This window comes from Sebastes fasciatus, chromosome 24, assembly GCF_043250625.1.
Source record: "Sebastes fasciatus isolate fSebFas1 chromosome 24, fSebFas1.pri, whole genome shotgun sequence".
Lineage (NCBI taxonomy): Eukaryota > Metazoa > Chordata > Actinopteri > Perciformes > Sebastidae > Sebastes > Sebastes fasciatus.
The window spans coordinates 1,168,603-1,186,102 of NC_133818.1; the positions used below are offsets into that span (position 1 = coordinate 1,168,603).

Here is a 17,500-nt window from a genome sequence, read left to right on the forward strand (position 1 = left end):
GTCCTCTGTAACGGTGGTAACGGTGTACTTCCCGTCCTCTGTAACGGTGTACTTCTCGTCCTCTGTAACGGTGGTAACGGTGTACTTCCTGTCCTCTGTAACGGTGTACTTCCTGTCCTCTGTAACGGTGATAACGGTGTACTTCCTGTCCTCTGTAACGGTGGTAACGGTGTACTTCCCGTCCTCTGTAACGGTGGTAACGGTGTACTTCTCGTCCTCTGTAACGGTGGTAACGGTGTACTTCCTGTCCTCTGTAACGGTGTACTTCCTGTCCTCTGTAACGGTGGTAACGGTGTACTTCCTGTCCTCTGTAACGGTGGTAACGGTGTACTTCCCGTCCTTGGTAACGGTGTACTTCCTGTCCTCTGTAACGGTGGTAACGGTGTACTTCCTGTCCTCTGTAACGGTGTACTTCCTGTCCTCTGTAACGCCGTACTTTCCGTCCTTGGTAACGGTGTACTTCCTGTCCTCTGTAACGCCGTACTTCCCGTCCTCTGTAACGGTGGTAACGGTGTACTTCCTGTCCTCTGTAACGCCGTACTTTCCGTCCTCGGTAACGGTGTACTTCCTGTCCTCTGTAACGCCGTACTTTCCGTCCTCGATAACTGTACTTTCCGTCCTCGGTAACGGTGTACTTCCCGTCCTCGGTAACGGTGTACTTCCCGTCCTTGGTAACGGTGTACTTCCCGTCCTCGGTAACGGTGTACTTCCTGTCCTCTGTAACGCCGTACTTTCCGTCCTCGGTAACGGTGTACTTCCTGTCCTCTGTAACGCCGTACTTTCAGTCCTCGGTAACGGTGTACTTCCTGTCCTCTGTAACGCCGTACTTTCCGTCCTTGGTAACGGTGTACTTCCCGTCCTCGGTAACGGTGTACTTCCCGTCCTCGGTAACGGTGTACTTCCCGTCCTCGGTAACGGTGTACTTCCCGTCCTCGGTAACGGTGTACTTCCCGTCCTCGGTAACGGTGTACTTTCCGTCCTCGGTAACGGTGTACTTCCTGTCCTCGGTAACGCTGTACTTCCTGTCCTCTGTAACGGTGGTAACGGTGTACTTTCCGTCCTCGGTAACGATGTACTTCCTGTCCTCGGTAACGGTGTACTTCCTGTCCTCTGTAACGGTGTACTTTCCGTCCTCGGTAACGGTGTACTTCCCGTCCTCGGTAACGGTGTACTTCCTGTCCTCGGTAACGGTGTACTTCCTGTCCTCTGTAACGGTGTACTTTCCGTCCTCGGTAACGGTGTACTTCCTGTCCTCTGTAACGGTGTACTTTCCGTCCTCGGTAACGGTGTACTTTCCGTCCTCGGTAACGATGTACTTCCTGTCCTCGGTAACGGTGTACTTCCTGTCCTCTGTAACGGTGTACTTTCCGTCCTCGGTAACGATGTACTTCCTGTCCTCTGTAACGGTGTACTTTCCGTCCTCGGTAACGGTGTACTTCCCGTCCTCGGTAACGGTGTACTTCCTGTCCTCTGTAACGGTGTACTTCCTGTCCTCTGTAACGTTGTACTTTCCGTCCTCGGTAACGGTGTACTTCCTGTCCTCTGTAACGGTGTACTTTCCGTCCTCGGTAACGGTGTACTTTCCGTCCTCGGTAACGATGTACTTCCTGTCCTCGGTAACGGTGTACTTCCTGTCCTCTGTAACGGTGTACTTCCTGTCCTCTGTAACGGTGTACTTCCTGTCCTCTGTAACGGTGTACTTCCCGTCCTCGGTAACGGTGTACTTCCCGTCCTCGGTAACGGTGTACTTCCTGTCCTCTGTAACGGTGTACTTCCTGTCCTCTGTAACGTTGTACTTTCCGTCCTCGGTAACGATGTACTTCCTGTCCTCAGGTACGTCCCGTCTCAGGCGGACGTGGCGGTGTTCGAGGCGATCTCGGCGCAGCCCTCGGCCGACCTGTGCCACGCCCTCCGCTGGTACAACCACATCAAGTCCTACCAGAGCCAGAAGAGCAGGTGAGGACGGTGATGTCATCGGGGAGGGGGGGTACACGGGTGTGATTGTGACATCATCAGTGACGCAGCGTCCTCCCCCCCATCAGTCTCCCAGGTGTGAAGAAGCCCCTGGGTCAGTACGGCCCTTCAGGTGTGGCTGACACCACGTCTGGCTCCGCCCCCCCCGCCTGCAAGGACGACGATGACGACGACATCGACCTGTTCGGCTCCGACGAAGAGGTGAGGTCGCCGTGATGTCGTCGTGATGTCATCGATGTATTCATCTCATGTACCGTGTTAAATGTTCCCCGTGTGTCGTCTTGCAGGAGGACGCCGATGCGGCCAGGCTGAAGGAGGAGCGTCTGGCAGAGTACGCCGCCAGGAAGTCAAAGAGTACGTCAGCCAATCACAGCGCAGCTCAGTCACATGATCAGAGTCTCTTTATGATGATCAATTACCATCTTTCGTCTGACGCCTGATGGACGCCATGTTTACCTGAGAGAGTCTCTGAGCTTCCTGTGTACCTTAACCTTCAGGCTGTTTCCATGGTAACTGACTCCTCCCCTTCCTCCTCCTCAGAGCCCGCCCTCATCGCCAAGTCCTCGCTCCTATTGGACGTCAAGCCGTGGGACGACGAGACGGACATGTCCAAGCTGGAGGAGTGTGTCCGCAGCATCCAGATGGACGGGCTGGTCTGGGGACATTGTAAGAGTACTACATACATAGTACTACACATACAGAGTACTAGTACTACACACACAGTACTAGTAGTAGTAGCAGCAGTAGTAGTCATCGTGGTCATCGTGGGTATCTGCAGACGTGATGATGATCATCTCACCATCTTTCGGCTGAATGTGATGATGCCACTTTCTGATCTGAACCTCTGCAGAGAAACACTGATAGTTATTGATCACTCTGATAGTTATTGATCACTCTGATGGTTATTGATCACTCTGATAGTTATTGATCACTCTGATGGTTATTGATCACTCTGATAGTTATTGATCACTCTGATAGTTATTGATCACTCTGATAGTTATTGATCACTCTGATGGTTATTGATCACTCTGATGGTTATTGATCACTCTGATAGTTATTAATTACTCTGATGGTTATTGATCACTCTGATAGTTATTGATCACTCTGATGGTTATTGATCACTCTGATAGTTATTGATCACTCTGATAGTTATTGATCACTCTGATAGTTATTGATCACTCTGATAGTTATTGATCACTCTGATGGTTATTGATCACTCTTATGGTTATTGATCACTCTGATAGTTATTCATTACTCTGATGGTTATTGATCACTCTGATAGTTATTGATCACTCTTATGGTTATTGATCACTCTTATGGTTATTGATCACTGATAGTTATTGATCACTGATAGTTATTGATCACTCTGATGGTTATTGATCACTCTGATAGTTATTGATCACTCTGATGGTTATTGATTACTCTGATGGTTATTGAATATTGATTGATTACACTGATTGATGATAATAATGTGTGTCCTGTGTGGTGCAGCTAAACTGCTCCCGGTGGGTTACGGCATCAACAAGCTGCAGATCAACTGTGTGGTGGAAGACGACAAGGTGAGACCACCTCTGACCTCTGACCTCTAACATGACCCCTCTTTAGAGGAGCTCACCTGATATCTGTGTTTGTTTACCTGTGTTTGTTTACCTGTCAGGTGGGCACAGACCTCCTGGAGGAGCAGATCTCAGCCTTCGAGGACCTGGTTCAGTCGATGGACGTCGCTGCTTTCAACAAGATCTGATCACAAACATCACGTTAATAATAAAGAGCACTTCAACACAACTGCTACTACTACTGTCTCATTACTACTACTGTCTGATCACTACTGTCTGATTACTACTACTGTCTCATTACTACTACTGTCTGATCACTACTGTCTGATCACTACTGTCTGATCACTACTACTGTCTGATTACTACTGTCTGATCACTACTGTCTGATTACTACTACTACTGTCTCTGAGTTATTGAATCTAACCCGAGCAGCTGTTGCTGTTAGCAGCAGCTGCTCTTTATTAAAGTCTCATGTTTCTAATTGAAATGAACAGAAAAGCTGCTGCTGGTCTTCTAACCAGAGGACCAGTAAGACATAGAAATGCACTAGATAGAACTGGTGTGATCAGTGATGATATTAAACAGTTGTTACCTGAAGTCGGTCATATTGAAGGTGTTTTAAAAGCGTCACATTTCCAGCTGGACTTCAGTCACAACTAAAGCAGAGTAGAGCTCTAATGTGAATATATAACTGCTAAACTGATCTATAATCAGAGTGTAGTCCTGACTATGATAGATCTGATAATGGATCAGTTCTGGTGTACAATGTGAGTGGTAGATGAGGGTGCAGTACCGTGTCCGTCCGGCGGGCGGGCGGCCGCAGCAGCGCTGTGAGAGAGAGACGGAGACGGATCCCGCAGAAGAAGAAGCAGCAGACCGGAAACTAAACAGAGCAGAGGAGCAGGTTGATGCTGCTGTCAGGAGGCGGGAAGAGCCTTTAATCACAACAACAACAACAACAACAGACGGCTTCAGGTAAACCAACCGATCCATTATTCACAACCCGCCTCATTCAGCCTGAACCCCGAACCCAACCAGCTACCAGCTAACAGCAGCTAACAGCTAGCCTCTAGCGGCAGAGACGCGTCTCCATGGTTACACGGAGACGCGTCTCCATGGTTACACGGAGTTAACCCGGTCTAATAACCCGCTTCGGTTAAACTGGACCCGTTAGCTCTGCAGCTAGTTAGCCTCACATAGAGACAGCCAATCAGAGCACGAGTTACAGCTCCTCAGCCAATCAGAGCACGAGTTACAGCTCCTCAGCCAATCAGAGCACGAGTTACAGCTCCTCAGCCAATCAGAGCACGAGTTACAGCTCCACTCAGCCAATCAGAGCACGAGTTACAGCTCCTCAGCCAATCAGAGCACGAGTTACAGCTCCACTCAGCCAATCAGAGCACGAGTTACAGTTCCTCAGCCAATCACAGCACGAGTTACAGCTCCACTCAGCCAATCAGAGCACGAGTTACAGCTCCTCAGCCAATCAGAGCACGAGTTAGAGCTCCACTCAGCCAATCAGAGCACGAGTTACAGCTCCTCAGCCAATCAGAGCACGAGTTACAGCTCCACTCAGCCAATCAGAGCACGAGTTACAGTTCCACTCAGCCAATCAGAGCACGAGTTACAGCTCCTCAGCCAATCGGAGCACGAGTTACAGCTCCACTCAGCCAATCAGAGCACGAGTTACAGCTCCACTCAGCCAATCAGAGCACGAGTTACAGTTCCTCAGCCAATCAGAGCACGAGTTACAGCTCCACTCAGCCAATCAGAGCACGAGTTACAGCTCCACTCAGCCAATCAGAGCACGAGTTACAGCTCCACTCAGCCAATCAGAGCACGAGTTACAGCTCCTCAGCCAATCAGAGCACGAGTTACAGCTCCACTCAGCCAATCAGAGCACGAGTTACAGCTCCTCAGCCAATCAGAGCACGAGTTACAGTTCCACTCAGCCAATCAGAGCACGAGTTACAGCTCCTCAGCCAATCAGAGCACGAGTTACAGCTCCACTCAGCCAATCAGAGCACGAGTTACAGCTCCTCAGCCAATCAGAGCACGAGTTACAGTTCCTCAGCCAATCAGAGCACGAGTTACAGTTCCACTCAGCCAATCAGAGCACGAGTTACAGTTCCACTCAGCCAATCAGAGTACGAGTTACAGCTCCTCAGCCAATCAGAGCACGAGTTACAGCTCCTCAGCCAATCAGAGCACGAGTTACAGCTCCTCAGCCAATCAGAGTACGAGTTACAGCTCCACTCAGCCAATCAGAGCACGAGTTACAGTTCCACTCAGCCAATCAGAGTACGAGTTACAGCTCCACTCAGCCAATCAGAGCACGAGTTACAGTTCCTCAGCCAATCAGAGCACGAGTTACAGTTCCTCAGCCAATCAGAGCACGAGTTACAGTTCCTCAGCCAATCAGAGCACGAGTTACAGTTCCTCAGCCAATCAGAGCACGAGTTACAGTTCCTCAGCCAATCAGAGCACGAGTTACAGTTCCTCAGCCAATCAGAGCACGAGTTACAGTTCCTCAGCCAATCAGAGCACGAGTTAGAGCTCCACTCAGCCAATCAGAGCACGAGTTAGAGCTCCACTCAGCCAATCAGAGCACGAGTTACAGTTCCACTCAGCCAATCAGAGCACGAGTTACAGTTCCTCAGCCAATCAGAGCACGAGTTACAGCTCCTCAGCCAATCAGAGTACGAGTTACAGTTCCTCAGCCAATCAGAGCACGAGTTACAGCTCCTCAGCCAATCAGAGTACGAGTTACAGTTCCTCAGCCAATCAGAGCACGAGTTACAGTTCCTCAGCCAATCAGAGCACGAGTTACAGCTCCACTCAGCCAATCAGAGCACGAGTTACAGCTCCACTCAGCCAATCAGAGCACGAGTTACAGTTCCACTCAGCCAATCAGAGCACGAGTTACAGCTCCACTCAGCCAATCAGAGCACGAGTTACAGCTCCACTCAGCCAATCAGAGCACGAGTTACAGCTCCACTCAGCCAATCAGAGCACGAGTTACAGTTCCACTCAGCCAATCAGAGCACGAGTTACAGCTCCACTCAGCCAATCAGAGCACGAGTTACAGTTCCTCAGCCAATCAGAGCACGAGTTACAGCTCCACTCAGCCAATCAGAGCACGAGTTACAGTTCCTCAGCCAATCAGAGCACGAGTTACAGTTCCTCAGCCAATCAGAGCACGAGTTACAGCTCCTCAGCCAATCAGAGCACGAGTTACAGCTCCACTCAGCCAATCAGAGCACGAGTTACAGCTCCACTCAGCCAATCAGAGCACGAGTTACAGCTCCTCAGCCAATCAGAGCACGAGTTACAGCTCCACTCAGCCAATCAGAGCACGAGTTACAGCTCCACTCAGCCAATCAGAGCACGAGTTACAGCTCCACTCAGCCAATCAGAGCACGAGTTAGAGCTGCGCTCTAATTATCAATGAGAATAAGAATAATAAATTATAATAGTTTAGAGTTTATTAGATGAGCAACATTTGTAAAATAATCAATAATAATAATTATAATAAATAGTTTAGAGTTTATTAGATGAGCAACATTTGTATAATAATAAATAATAATAAATAAGATGTTTTATTTAATTAGGAACATTTGATTTATTATAGAAATAATAATAATAATAATAGTAATTTCTCCTCTTTTAAACATAAATATTTTTTTATACAGAAGTAGTTATTAAATAATCTTTGGACCAGTTTAGGAGAATTTTATAATAATAATTATTTTGTGAATTTGTTTTGTAATTTTTTGTCTTCTCACTTATGTCTCTTATAATAATAATAATTATTATTATTGTGTTGATATTTTTAATTCATCAGTTCCCATAAATCCCGTCATCTTCATCTGGTCTGTCAGATTAATAAAAACAGGACAATCAATCATCAATATCTATTGATTTCAATCTATCAGAATATTAAATGATAATCTGCTTTATTGATATGGCCTTACATAATAATCTATTATTCTATAATATGATCAATATGATTTTTAATGTCTGTCTCACATGTATTTAATTCATTATATTATTAGTAATGATTGTTAGAAATTGACTGAAATATGATAGAAATGTCAATAACTTTATTTACTTCTAATAATAATAATATAATAATAATAATATAATTATTATAATAATAATAAAATAATAATAATAATAATAATAACTCTTGTTTCACTTCTCTAAGCGAGGCTCTGTTATATGAATATTATTATTAATTGATTTTCTCTCTTCAGGCTCATGGACTCTCCACCTGAAACTCTCACCTGGTTACCGTTAGCAACAGCATGGAGCGCTCTGATTGGATGGATGACTCACTGACTGCACTGCCTCCAGGTGAGACGCCATTACCTGATGTTAAAGACACACCTGAAGAGACATAAAGAGAGTTAATGCAGGAGGCAGGATGAATACATTAATGTGTAATAAATGTGTTTCAGATCTCCAGCCAGCAGCAGGATGTCAGACTCCTCTGAACAGTCAGGTGACCAGAGGAAGGCGGAGTCCCCCAGCAGGTGAGTCTACCTGTTGATGATCCGCCATCACAACATGTGTTGGGGTTCGGTTCTCTAGAAGGGTTCTTATCCCCTCTCTCTGACTGACAGGATGTGGGAGGAGTCTCAGCCAGGTCCGTCCAGGTGTCAGCCCAGCAGACAGGGTTACTGTGGATACTGCAGAGTCCTCTACAGCAACCTGGACCAGGTACACCTCACACCTGGAGCCGGTTACACCAACCGGTCTCCACCGGCCCCACGCAACCCTGAATCTGAGCTGTAGACATGTGACCTGTCCAATCAGAATCATGACATCATGCGTCTCTTCTCTCAGCACCTGTCCAGTCTCAGACACCTGGATTCTGTCCGGGCGTCCTCCCGAGGCTCCAGCACCGTCTCCTCCTCCAGCAGCAGCAGAACCAAACTAACCCTGCTGGAGCGCTTCCTGCAGGACGTCCTGCAGCACCACCCGCACCGCTACAACGACCCCAGGTAACTAAAACAAACACACCTGTACCGCTACAACGATCCCAGGTAACTAAAACAAACACACCTGTACCGCTACAACGACCCCAGGTATCTAAAACAAACACACCTGCACCGCTACAACGACCCCAGGTAACGAAAACAAACACACCTGTACCGCTACAACGATCCCAGGTAACTAAAACAAACACACCTGTACCGCTACAACGATCCCAGGTAACTAAAACAAACACACCTGTACCGCTACAACGACCCCAGGTATCTAAAACAAACACACCTGTACCGCTACAACGACCCCAGGTATCTAAAACAAACACACCTGTACCGCTACAACGATCCCAGGTAACTAAAACAAACACACCCGCACCGCTACAACGACCCCAGGTAACTAAAACAAACACACCTGTACTGCTACAACGATCCCAGGTAACTAAAACAAACACACCTGTACCGCTACAACGACCCCAGGTATCTAAAACAAACACACCTGTACCGCTACAACGATCCCAGGTAACTAAAACAAACACACCTGTACCGCTACAACGATCCCAGGTAACTAAAACAAACACACCTGTACCGCTACAACGACCCCAGGTATCTAAAACAAACACACCTGTACCGCTACAACGACCCCAGGTAACTAAAACAAACACACCTGTACCGCTACAACGACCCCAGGTATCTAAAACAAACACACCTGCACCGCTACAACGACCCCAGGTAACGAAAACAAACACACCTGTACCGCTACAACGATCCCAGGTAACTAAAACAAACACACCTGTACCGCTACAACGATCCCAGGTAACTAAAACAAACACACCTGTACCGCTACAACGACCCCAGGTAACTAAAACAAACACACCTGTACCGCTACAACGATCCCAGGTAACTAAAACAAACACACCTGTACCGCTACAACGATCCCAGGTAACTAAAACAAACACACCTGTACCGCTACAACGATCCCAGGTAACTAAAACAAACACACCTGCACCAGGTAACTAAAACAAACACACCTGTACCGCTACAACGACCCCAGGTAACAAAAACAAACACACCTGTACCGCTACAACGACCCCAGGTAACTAAAACAAACACACCTGCACCAGGTAACTAAAACAAACACCTGCACCAGGTAACTAAAACAAACACACCTGTACCAGGTAAATAAAACAAACACACCTGTACCAGGTAACTAAAACAAACACACCTGTACCAGGTAACTAAAACCAACACACCTGTACCAGGTAACTAAAACAAACACACCTGCACCAGGTAACTAAAACAAACACCTGCACCAGGTAACTAAAACAAACACACCTGTACCAGGTAACTAAAACCAACACACCTGTACCAGGTAACTAAAACAAACACACCTGTACCAGGTAACTAAAACAAACACACCTGCACCAGGTAACTAAAACAAACACACCTGTACCAGGTAACTAAAACAAACACACCTGCACCAGGTAACTAAAACAAACACACCTGCACCAGGTAACTAAAACAAACACACCTGCACCAGGTAACTAAAACAAACACACCTGCACCAGGTAACTAAAACAAACACACCTCCACCAGGTAACTAAAACAAACACACCTGCACCAGGTAACTAAAACAAAAACACCTGCACCAGGTAACTAAAACAAACACACCTGCACCAGGTAACTAAAACAAACACACCTGCACCAGGTAACTAAAACAAACACACCTCCACCAGGTAACTAAAACAAACACACCTGCACCAGGTAACTAAAACAAACACACCTGCAGCAGGTAACTAAAACAAACACACCTGCACCAGGTAACTAAAACAAACACACCTGTACCAGGTAACTAAAACAAAAACACCTGCACCAGGTAACTAAAACAAACACACCTGTACCAGGTAACTAAAACAAAAACACCTGCACCAGGTAACTAAAACAAACACACCTGCACCAGGTAACTAAAACAAACACACCTGCCCCAGGTAACTAAAACAAACACACCTGCAGCAGGTAACTAAAACAAACACACCTGCACCAGGTAACTAAAACAAACACACCTCCACCAGGTAACTAAAACAAACACACCTGTACCAGGTAACTAAAACAAACACACCTGTACCAGGTAACTAAAACAAACACACCTGCAGCAGGTAACTAAAACAAACACACCTGTACCAGGTAACTAAAACAAACACACCTGTACCAGGTAACTAAAGGTAAATCTGTGTCTCTGTCAGGCCGTCTCACGCTGACCTCCCGTCTGTCTCCGCCCCGCCGTTGCCGAAGGCGGAGCTTGATGAACTCTGTTTCTCTGACGACGACAGCCGGTCGCTGGGCACCAGGGAACACCTGTCCAGCTCTGACGACGCCTCCTGCCAGCCGGCCAATCAGAGAGAAGACGACCTCACACACAGCCAACCAGGAGAGGGAGTCGCAGAGGGGGCGGGTCAGGAGAGGCTGTCACCAATCAGAGAGCAGGAGGACGGCGGGACCGCCTCAGTAGGGCACACACAGTCATCACATGTACAGGCCCCGCCCCCCCACCACCAGGCCCCGCCCCCACACCACCAGACCACGCCCCCACACCACCAGGCCCCGCCCTCTGTTTACAGGAAGGCCCACAGGAAGACGAACCGAAGGAAAACCAGCGACTCCTCGACTTCCTCGCCACCCCACAGGGGTCCAGACCCCGGTCTCTGTCCAGACCCCGGTCCCTATCTAGACCCCGGGCCCTGTCCAGACCCCCCAACACAACTGAGGCCTCGTCCAGACCCTGCTCCCCGGCACCCCACAGAACTGAGGGCCTTTCCAGCCCCCGGTCCCGGTCCAGACGCCGGTCCCTGGTCCCTGAGGCTCTGTCCAGCCCCCGGTCCCGGTCCAGCACCCGGTCCCTGGTCCCTGAGGCCCTGTCCAGCCCCCGGTCCCGGTCCAGACCCCGGTCCCTGGTCCCTGAGGCCCTGGCTGAGCTGGCAGAAGGAGAGGAGGGAGGCTCATAAAGAGGAGGCGTTCTCGTCGGACCACAGCGACTCTCTGGACCGGACCATCGAGGAGGTTCGTCGGTCTCTACCAGTCCGCCGTTCTCACCTTCACCTGATCCTCCCGGCTAACCAGCTGTTTCTGTTCCACATCAGGTGATCCAGGGGTGTTGTCATGGCGTCACTTCCACTTCCTGCCAGCAGGAGGAGACGGAGAGCTTCCACTTCAGCCTTCCAGTCTCCATGGAAACACAGAGTGACGACTGGGACTCACCTGTCCAGGTACCGGTGTTCTGGTCTCACAGCCAGGTGACTCACCTGTCCAGGTATCGGTGTTCTGGCTGGAGGATTAGAGTTGACGAGGCTCCAGGTGTGATAGATGACATTGTTTCTGTTGGTTCTGGTTTCACAGCGAGGTGACTCACCTGTCCAGGTGAGCCAGGTGGAGGGGCGGGACCTGAGCCGTCTGATGGACGTCCAGGTGGACCTGGAGGACCAGGTGTACTCGCACCAGCTTGATTCCGCCCTCCGCGGCGAGCGGCGAGCCGAGGGCGGGGCCCGGCGGGACGAGGGCTTCTGGACTCTGCCGATAGAGGAGGTCCTGCCGGCCCCGGAACATATCCCAGAATCCTTCAGGGGGAAGACCTGGACCCAGATCGAACAGGAGGACGAGGAGAAGGTGGAGAAACTGGTCCGACAGTTCAGACGGGGAAGATTCATCTGCTACTTCGACACCGAGTCTCTGGCCAGGTACACTCACCTGTATTCTATACACTCACCTGTATTCTATACACTCACCTGTATTCTATACACTCACCTGTAATCTATAGACTCACCTGTAATCTATAGACTCACCTGTATTCTATAGACTCACCTGTATTCTATACACTCACCTGTATTACAGTATATACACTCACCTGTAATCTATAGACTCACCTGTAATCTATAGACTCACCTGTATTCTATAGACTCACCTGTATTCTATACACTCACCTGTATTACAGTATATACACTCACCTGTAATCTATAGACTCACCTGTAATCTATAGACTCACCTGTATTCTATAGACTCACCTGTATTCTATAGACTCACCTGTATTCTATACACTCACCTGTATTACAGTATATACACTCACCTGTAATCTATAGACTCACCTGTATTCTATACACTGAAGGAAATCCCCCAGGGAATCGTCACCTTCATGCGTGTTGGTTTATCTTCTAGGCAGCTGCAAGCTCAGAGTTAAAATCATAAAAGATTGCAAATTATGTTAAAATCAGTATCAATTTATTCCGTATATATATTCATCAAAGTTGCACAGAGTTATTACAGAATTCTGGATTCATCAATGTGTCCCTGATACCATGTAATACCGTGTTCAGTTCGCAGTGAATGAACACCGAGCTTTTCTTTCCACTTGCCTTTATACACAGCAATAAACATTCTCTGAAGGGAGGGGCAGAGTTTTGATCATTCTTAGTACTTTTCCATAATGTCACTATGACCTTCCTCTATCTGACTCCATCCCGTACACAACGTTATCTACTGTTCACAACATTCTGCCCTCTCCCCCCTATCTGTTTCTTCCCTAAGGCTGTGTCCTTGAGACTGTTCTATCTACACAAAAATATGTTTATGCCGTCCCTCAGGCGCCACAGTATTTATCTTATAATTCTTTAGTCTAAACATCTTCAACCCAATGAACTCGTAACATAATAGTTTAAGCATTGCCATATTATTCTTCATGATATATTTCCAACAACACTCACCTGTATTCTATAGACTCACCTGTACAGTTGTATATGTTCTGATGATGTCATCACTGTCAGGTGCGGTAGGAGGAGCCAAAACAAGGGTTGTGCTGATAACAAGGAGGCGGAGCCAGACACCGGCGTCCTGCCCTTATTGGACGGTGATGATGATGACTCGGCGTACGTCATGAGGAGGAGGAGGAAGAGGCGGGCCTTCAGAGTGGCGTCCAGGTGTCAGGTGAGAACGACGGACAGTTTTCAGTCAGTTTCTGTTGTCAGAAAGAAAGACGTCTTCCTCACCTGCGTCTGTTACCTCAGGTGGTCAAAGTGAGTCACAGCACTCAGACGGTCCATGTGGTCGTCCCAGCTGTCCGTCAACCGGCTCCAAAGGCCCCGCCCACCGGCGTCCCTGAGACCAATCAGGACGCAGCAGAGAGGACTCCAGAGGTGCAGGCCTGGCGCTGCCTCCCTCCGTCGTACTCCAACATCGTCACACCTCTGCAGCCTCGCACCTCTCTGGTCTACCTGCTCTGCCCCGCCGACGCACCTGCACCAGGCTCCGCCCACAAACGCTGCAGGAAGAAGAGGCGTCCGCTGGACCCGCAGGGGTTAAAGGTCAAATACAAACAACTTCCTGTCAGGTTCTACGACCCCGGGAGGAACCGCATCCTGAAGAACCCCCCCAGAGGCTTCCTGTCCGGCCCGCCGCCGCCGTGCGTCCGTCAGCTGTTCAGAAGTCTGAGTCCGGACCTGAACGCCGACAGGCCGCCGGGGGAGGGCGCCGCGGGGTCCTCCAGGGTCAGAGGTCAGAGGTCACCAGACACGCCCTTCAGCCACGCCAACACGTTCCTCCTGAGCACGCTCAGTAGGGACTCAGCACAGACTGACAAACAGGACGCGGTCAGGAGGCGGGGCAGGTCGTCTCAGGCCCCGCCCCCTCCACCTCACCGCGGGAGGGGGGGGAGGAGGGACAGGACACGCCCCCCAGCGTCCAACAGACGAACCAGGGCTCAGGCCACGCCCCCCCAGCCCAGGAGAGAAGGCCTGCGTCGGGCCGGACCCGGCAGGAAGGTCCCGGGGTCACCGGACCCGCCTCACCCTACCTCACCCCGCCGGGGGAGGGCCCGGAGGGGGCGGGGCTACGACAGGGGGCGAAGGTAGCAGGACAGGTATCCTGTTCAGGTAGCACGACAGGTGTCCTGCTCCCGGACAGGTGTCCTGCTCCCGGACAGGTGTCCTGTTCAGGTAGCACGGCAGGTATCCTGCTCTAGGGTTAGGGTTAACCCCTCTAGGACAGGTATCCTGTTCAGGTAGCAGGACACCTGTTCAGGTAGCAGGACACCTGTTCAGGTAGCAGGACACCTGTTCAGGTATCAGGTTACCTGTTCAGGTAGCAGGTTACCTGTTCAGGTATCAGGATACCTGTTCAGGTATCAGGTTACCTGTTCAGGTATCAGGTTACCTGTTCAGGTATCAGGATACCTGTTCAGGTAGCAGGTTACCTGTTCAGGTATCAGGATACCTGTTCAGGTATCAGGTTACCTGTTCAGGTATCAGGATACCTGTTCAGGTATCAGGTTACCTGTTCAGGTAGCAGGATACCTGTTCAGGTAGCAGGATACCTGTTCAGGTATCAGGATACCTGTTCAGGTATCAGGTTACCTGTTCAGGTATCAGGATACCTGTTCAGGTATCAGGATACCTGTTCAGGTATCAGGTTACCTGTTCAGGTAGCAGGTTACCTGTTCAGGTAGCAGGATACCTGTTCAGGTAGCAGGTTACCTGTTCAGGTAGCAGCCTCATTTATAAACTCTGAACGATGCCTTCACATGCAGTCGGGATGTTTAATGATCCACAAACATTGTTTGGTTAATTAATTATTAATGAATGAATGAATGAAGTTGATGAACGAGGCTGCTGGACTTTATATGAACTGGTTATTGATGTCAATATTAGAATTAAATCTTCTGATCAAAAACAAAAATAAAAGTTAACCTTTTTTATTTAAACCAAATTTATAATTTTATTTTTTTTATTTCATGAAATATTCAATTTAAATTGTTATAAATGATGACAAATAGAAAAGTAAAGTTGAATTTGATGTAATTCTTTTATTATAATGTTGGCAGCTGTTTGTGAAACACACCTGGTCAGGTGACATCCAGGTGAGACCCGGTACCTGTTGTTGATCTTTTCTACCTGTCCACTCTCATGTTTATTTAAATATCAATAAAGACCTTTTATAACCTGGATGTGAGTCCTCAGAATGTCTCAGAGTGTCTCAGGTGTGTCTCACGGCGTCCACCAGGTGGTGCAGAGAGTCTCCCACCTGGTCTGCAGCCTGCAGAAGCTCCGCCCTCTTCCTCTCACCTGGAGACAGGAAGTTAAAAACATCCTAATTAAAGTTATAGAAGTCCTTCTGGTTCATATTTATATTGATCTGAGACATCCTCACCTGTCTGTCTGTCTCTCCACCTGTCTGTCTCTCCACCTGTCTGTCTGTCTCTCCACCTGTCTGTCTCCATCACAGTCCTCAGTCTCTCTACAGTCTCCTGCAGCAGCTCCTCTGGACTACATGTCCCACAATCCTCTTCTTCCTCTTCTTCAGACAGACAGGTGTCCTCTTCCTGTGGCCCCGCCTCCTCTGGTCCGTCCTGTTGTCCTATTGGACGACAGAGGAACCGGTCACCTGCAGACTCCTCCTCTTCACAGTGGACATCATGTGATGGAGGTGTGTCCTGGTGCATTGTGGGAGAATGAGTTTGTAGTTCTTCCTCGCTCCACTCGTCCTCCGTCTTCAGCAACACTTCATCTTCATCTTCATCTTCATCCTCCTCTGTGTTTCCCTCCCTGTTCTCCGTGTTCTCCCTGTTCTCCCTGTTCTCCGTGCTCTCCCTGTTCTCCCTGTTCTCCGTGTTCTCCCTGTTCTCCGTGCTCTCCCTGTTCTCCGTGTTCTCCGTGCTCTCCCTGTTCTCCGTGTTCTCCGTGTTCTCCGTGCTCTCCCTGTTCTCCGTGCTCTCCGTGTTCTCCGTGTTCTCCCTGTTCTCCGTGCTCTCCCTGTTCTCCGTGTTCTCCCTGTTCTCCCTGTTCTCCGTGCTCTCCCTGTTCTCCGTGTTGTCCCTGTTTTCCCTGTTCTCCGTGTTCTCCCTGTTCTCCGTGTTCTCCCTTTTCTCCGTGTTCTCCCTGTTCTCCGTGCTCTCCCTGTTCTCCGTGTTGTCCCTGTTTTCCCTGTTCTCCCTGTTCTCCCTGTTCTCCCTGTTCTCCCTGTCCTCCCTGTTCTCCGTGTTCTCCGTGTCGACCCTCTGTGGCGTGTTGTTGGCGTGTGGTTGCGCCTCCATCGTGCTCAGAGCCTGAAGACAGGAAGAGGAACTATAACTTATTCACTATATTTATATTTATTGTGTTTGGCTTCCTGTCAGAGACTCATTCAGGTGTCACCTGTCCAGTCAGGTGACCTGTATTTATTTACCTGTGTGTTGTTACCTGTGTGTGTTTATTTACCTGTGTGTGTTGTTATCTGTGTGTTGTTACCTGTGTGTGTTTTGTTACCTATGTGTGTTTATTTACCTGTGTGTTGTTACCTGTGTGTGTTTATTTACCTGTGTTGTTACCTGTGTGTTGTTACCTGTGTGTGTTTTGTTACCTATGTGTGTTTATTTACCTGTGTGTTGTTACCTGTGAGTGTTTATTTACCTGTGTGTTGTTACCTGTGTGTGTTTATTTACCTGTGTGTTGTTACCTGTGTGTGTTTATTTACCTGTGTGTTGTTACCTGTGTGTGTTTATTTACCTGTGTGTTGTTACCTATGTGTTTATTTACCTGTGTGTTGTTACCTGTGAGTGTTTATTTACCTGTGTGTTGTTACCTGTGAGTGTTTATTTACCTGTGTGTTGTTACCTGTGTGTGTTTATTTACCTGTGTGTTGTTACCTGTGTGTGTTTATTTACCTGTGTGTTGTTACCTGTGAGTGTTTATTTACCTGTGTGTTGTTACCTGTGAGTGTTTATTTACCTGTGTGTTGTTACCTGTGTGTGTGTTGTTACCTGTGTGTTGTTACCTGTGTGTGTGTTGTTACCTGTGTGTTGTTACCTGTGAGTGTTTATTTACCTGTGTGTTGTTACCGGTGTGTGTTTATTTACCTGTGTGTTGTTACCTGTGTGTGTTTATTTACCTGTGTGTTGTTACCTGTGTGTGTTTATTTACCTGTGTGTTGTTACCTGTGTTTGTTTATTTACCTGTGTTTTTTTAC

At 48.5% G+C, this 17,500-nt stretch overlaps 4 protein-coding genes across 10 annotated transcripts in view; 2 read left to right on the forward strand and 2 right to left on the reverse strand.

Moving 5' to 3' along the window:
* Positions 1-3,759, forward strand: part of eef1b2 (eukaryotic translation elongation factor 1 beta 2) — a 4,885-nt gene extending 1,126 nt beyond the window's left edge. Inside the window, exons 2-7 of the mRNA XM_074627230.1 lie at positions 1,834-1,956; positions 2,043-2,175; positions 2,262-2,328; positions 2,515-2,640; positions 3,466-3,533; positions 3,632-3,759. Of these exons, the coding sequence (XP_074483331.1) occupies positions 1,834-1,956; positions 2,043-2,175; positions 2,262-2,328; positions 2,515-2,640; positions 3,466-3,533; positions 3,632-3,718 (604 nt within the window). The 3' untranslated portion in view covers positions 3,719-3,759. The remainder of the gene's footprint in view (positions 1-1,833; positions 1,957-2,042; positions 2,176-2,261; positions 2,329-2,514; positions 2,641-3,465; positions 3,534-3,631) is intronic.
* LOC141762963 (BCL-6 corepressor-like) overlaps positions 1-17,500 on the reverse strand; it is a 114,453-nt gene that overhangs the window by 18,056 nt on the left and 78,897 nt on the right. The window lies entirely within an intron of this gene.
* On the forward strand, positions 4,348-15,501 carry zdbf2 (zinc finger, DBF-type containing 2). 4 transcript variants are annotated; one of them, XM_074627185.1, is made up of 12 exons: positions 4,348-4,505; positions 7,787-7,886; positions 7,991-8,065; positions 8,156-8,252; positions 8,379-8,536; positions 10,762-11,575; positions 11,656-11,781; positions 11,912-12,249; positions 13,330-13,489; positions 13,570-14,464; positions 14,509-14,561; positions 15,002-15,501. In XM_074627185.1, the coding sequence occupies exons 3-10, from the start codon at positions 8,010-8,012 to the stop codon at positions 14,410-14,412; spliced, it is 2,592 nt and encodes an 863-aa protein (XP_074483286.1). In that variant the 5' UTR covers positions 4,348-4,505; positions 7,787-7,886; positions 7,991-8,009; the 3' UTR covers positions 14,413-14,464; positions 14,509-14,561; positions 15,002-15,501. The 4 variants fall into 4 exon arrangements, with proteins under 4 accessions (XP_074483286.1, XP_074483284.1, XP_074483288.1 ...); XM_074627187.1 differs by lacking the exon at positions 4,348-4,505 and having other exon boundaries at positions 7,762-7,886; positions 10,762-11,348; positions 11,457-11,575; XM_074627183.1 differs by having other exon boundaries at positions 14,509-15,501.
* dytn (dystrotelin) overlaps positions 15,487-17,500 on the reverse strand; it is a 10,409-nt gene continuing 8,395 nt past the window's right edge. For both annotated transcript variants that reach the window (XM_074627189.1, XM_074627188.1), the window contains exons 11-12: positions 15,707-16,601; positions 15,487-15,621 (exon numbers count right to left, since the gene is read on the reverse strand). In XM_074627189.1, coding sequence (XP_074483290.1) covers positions 15,533-15,621; positions 15,707-16,601 — 984 coding nt within the window. In that variant the 3' untranslated portion in view covers positions 15,487-15,532. The remainder of the gene's footprint in view (positions 15,622-15,706; positions 16,602-17,500) is intronic.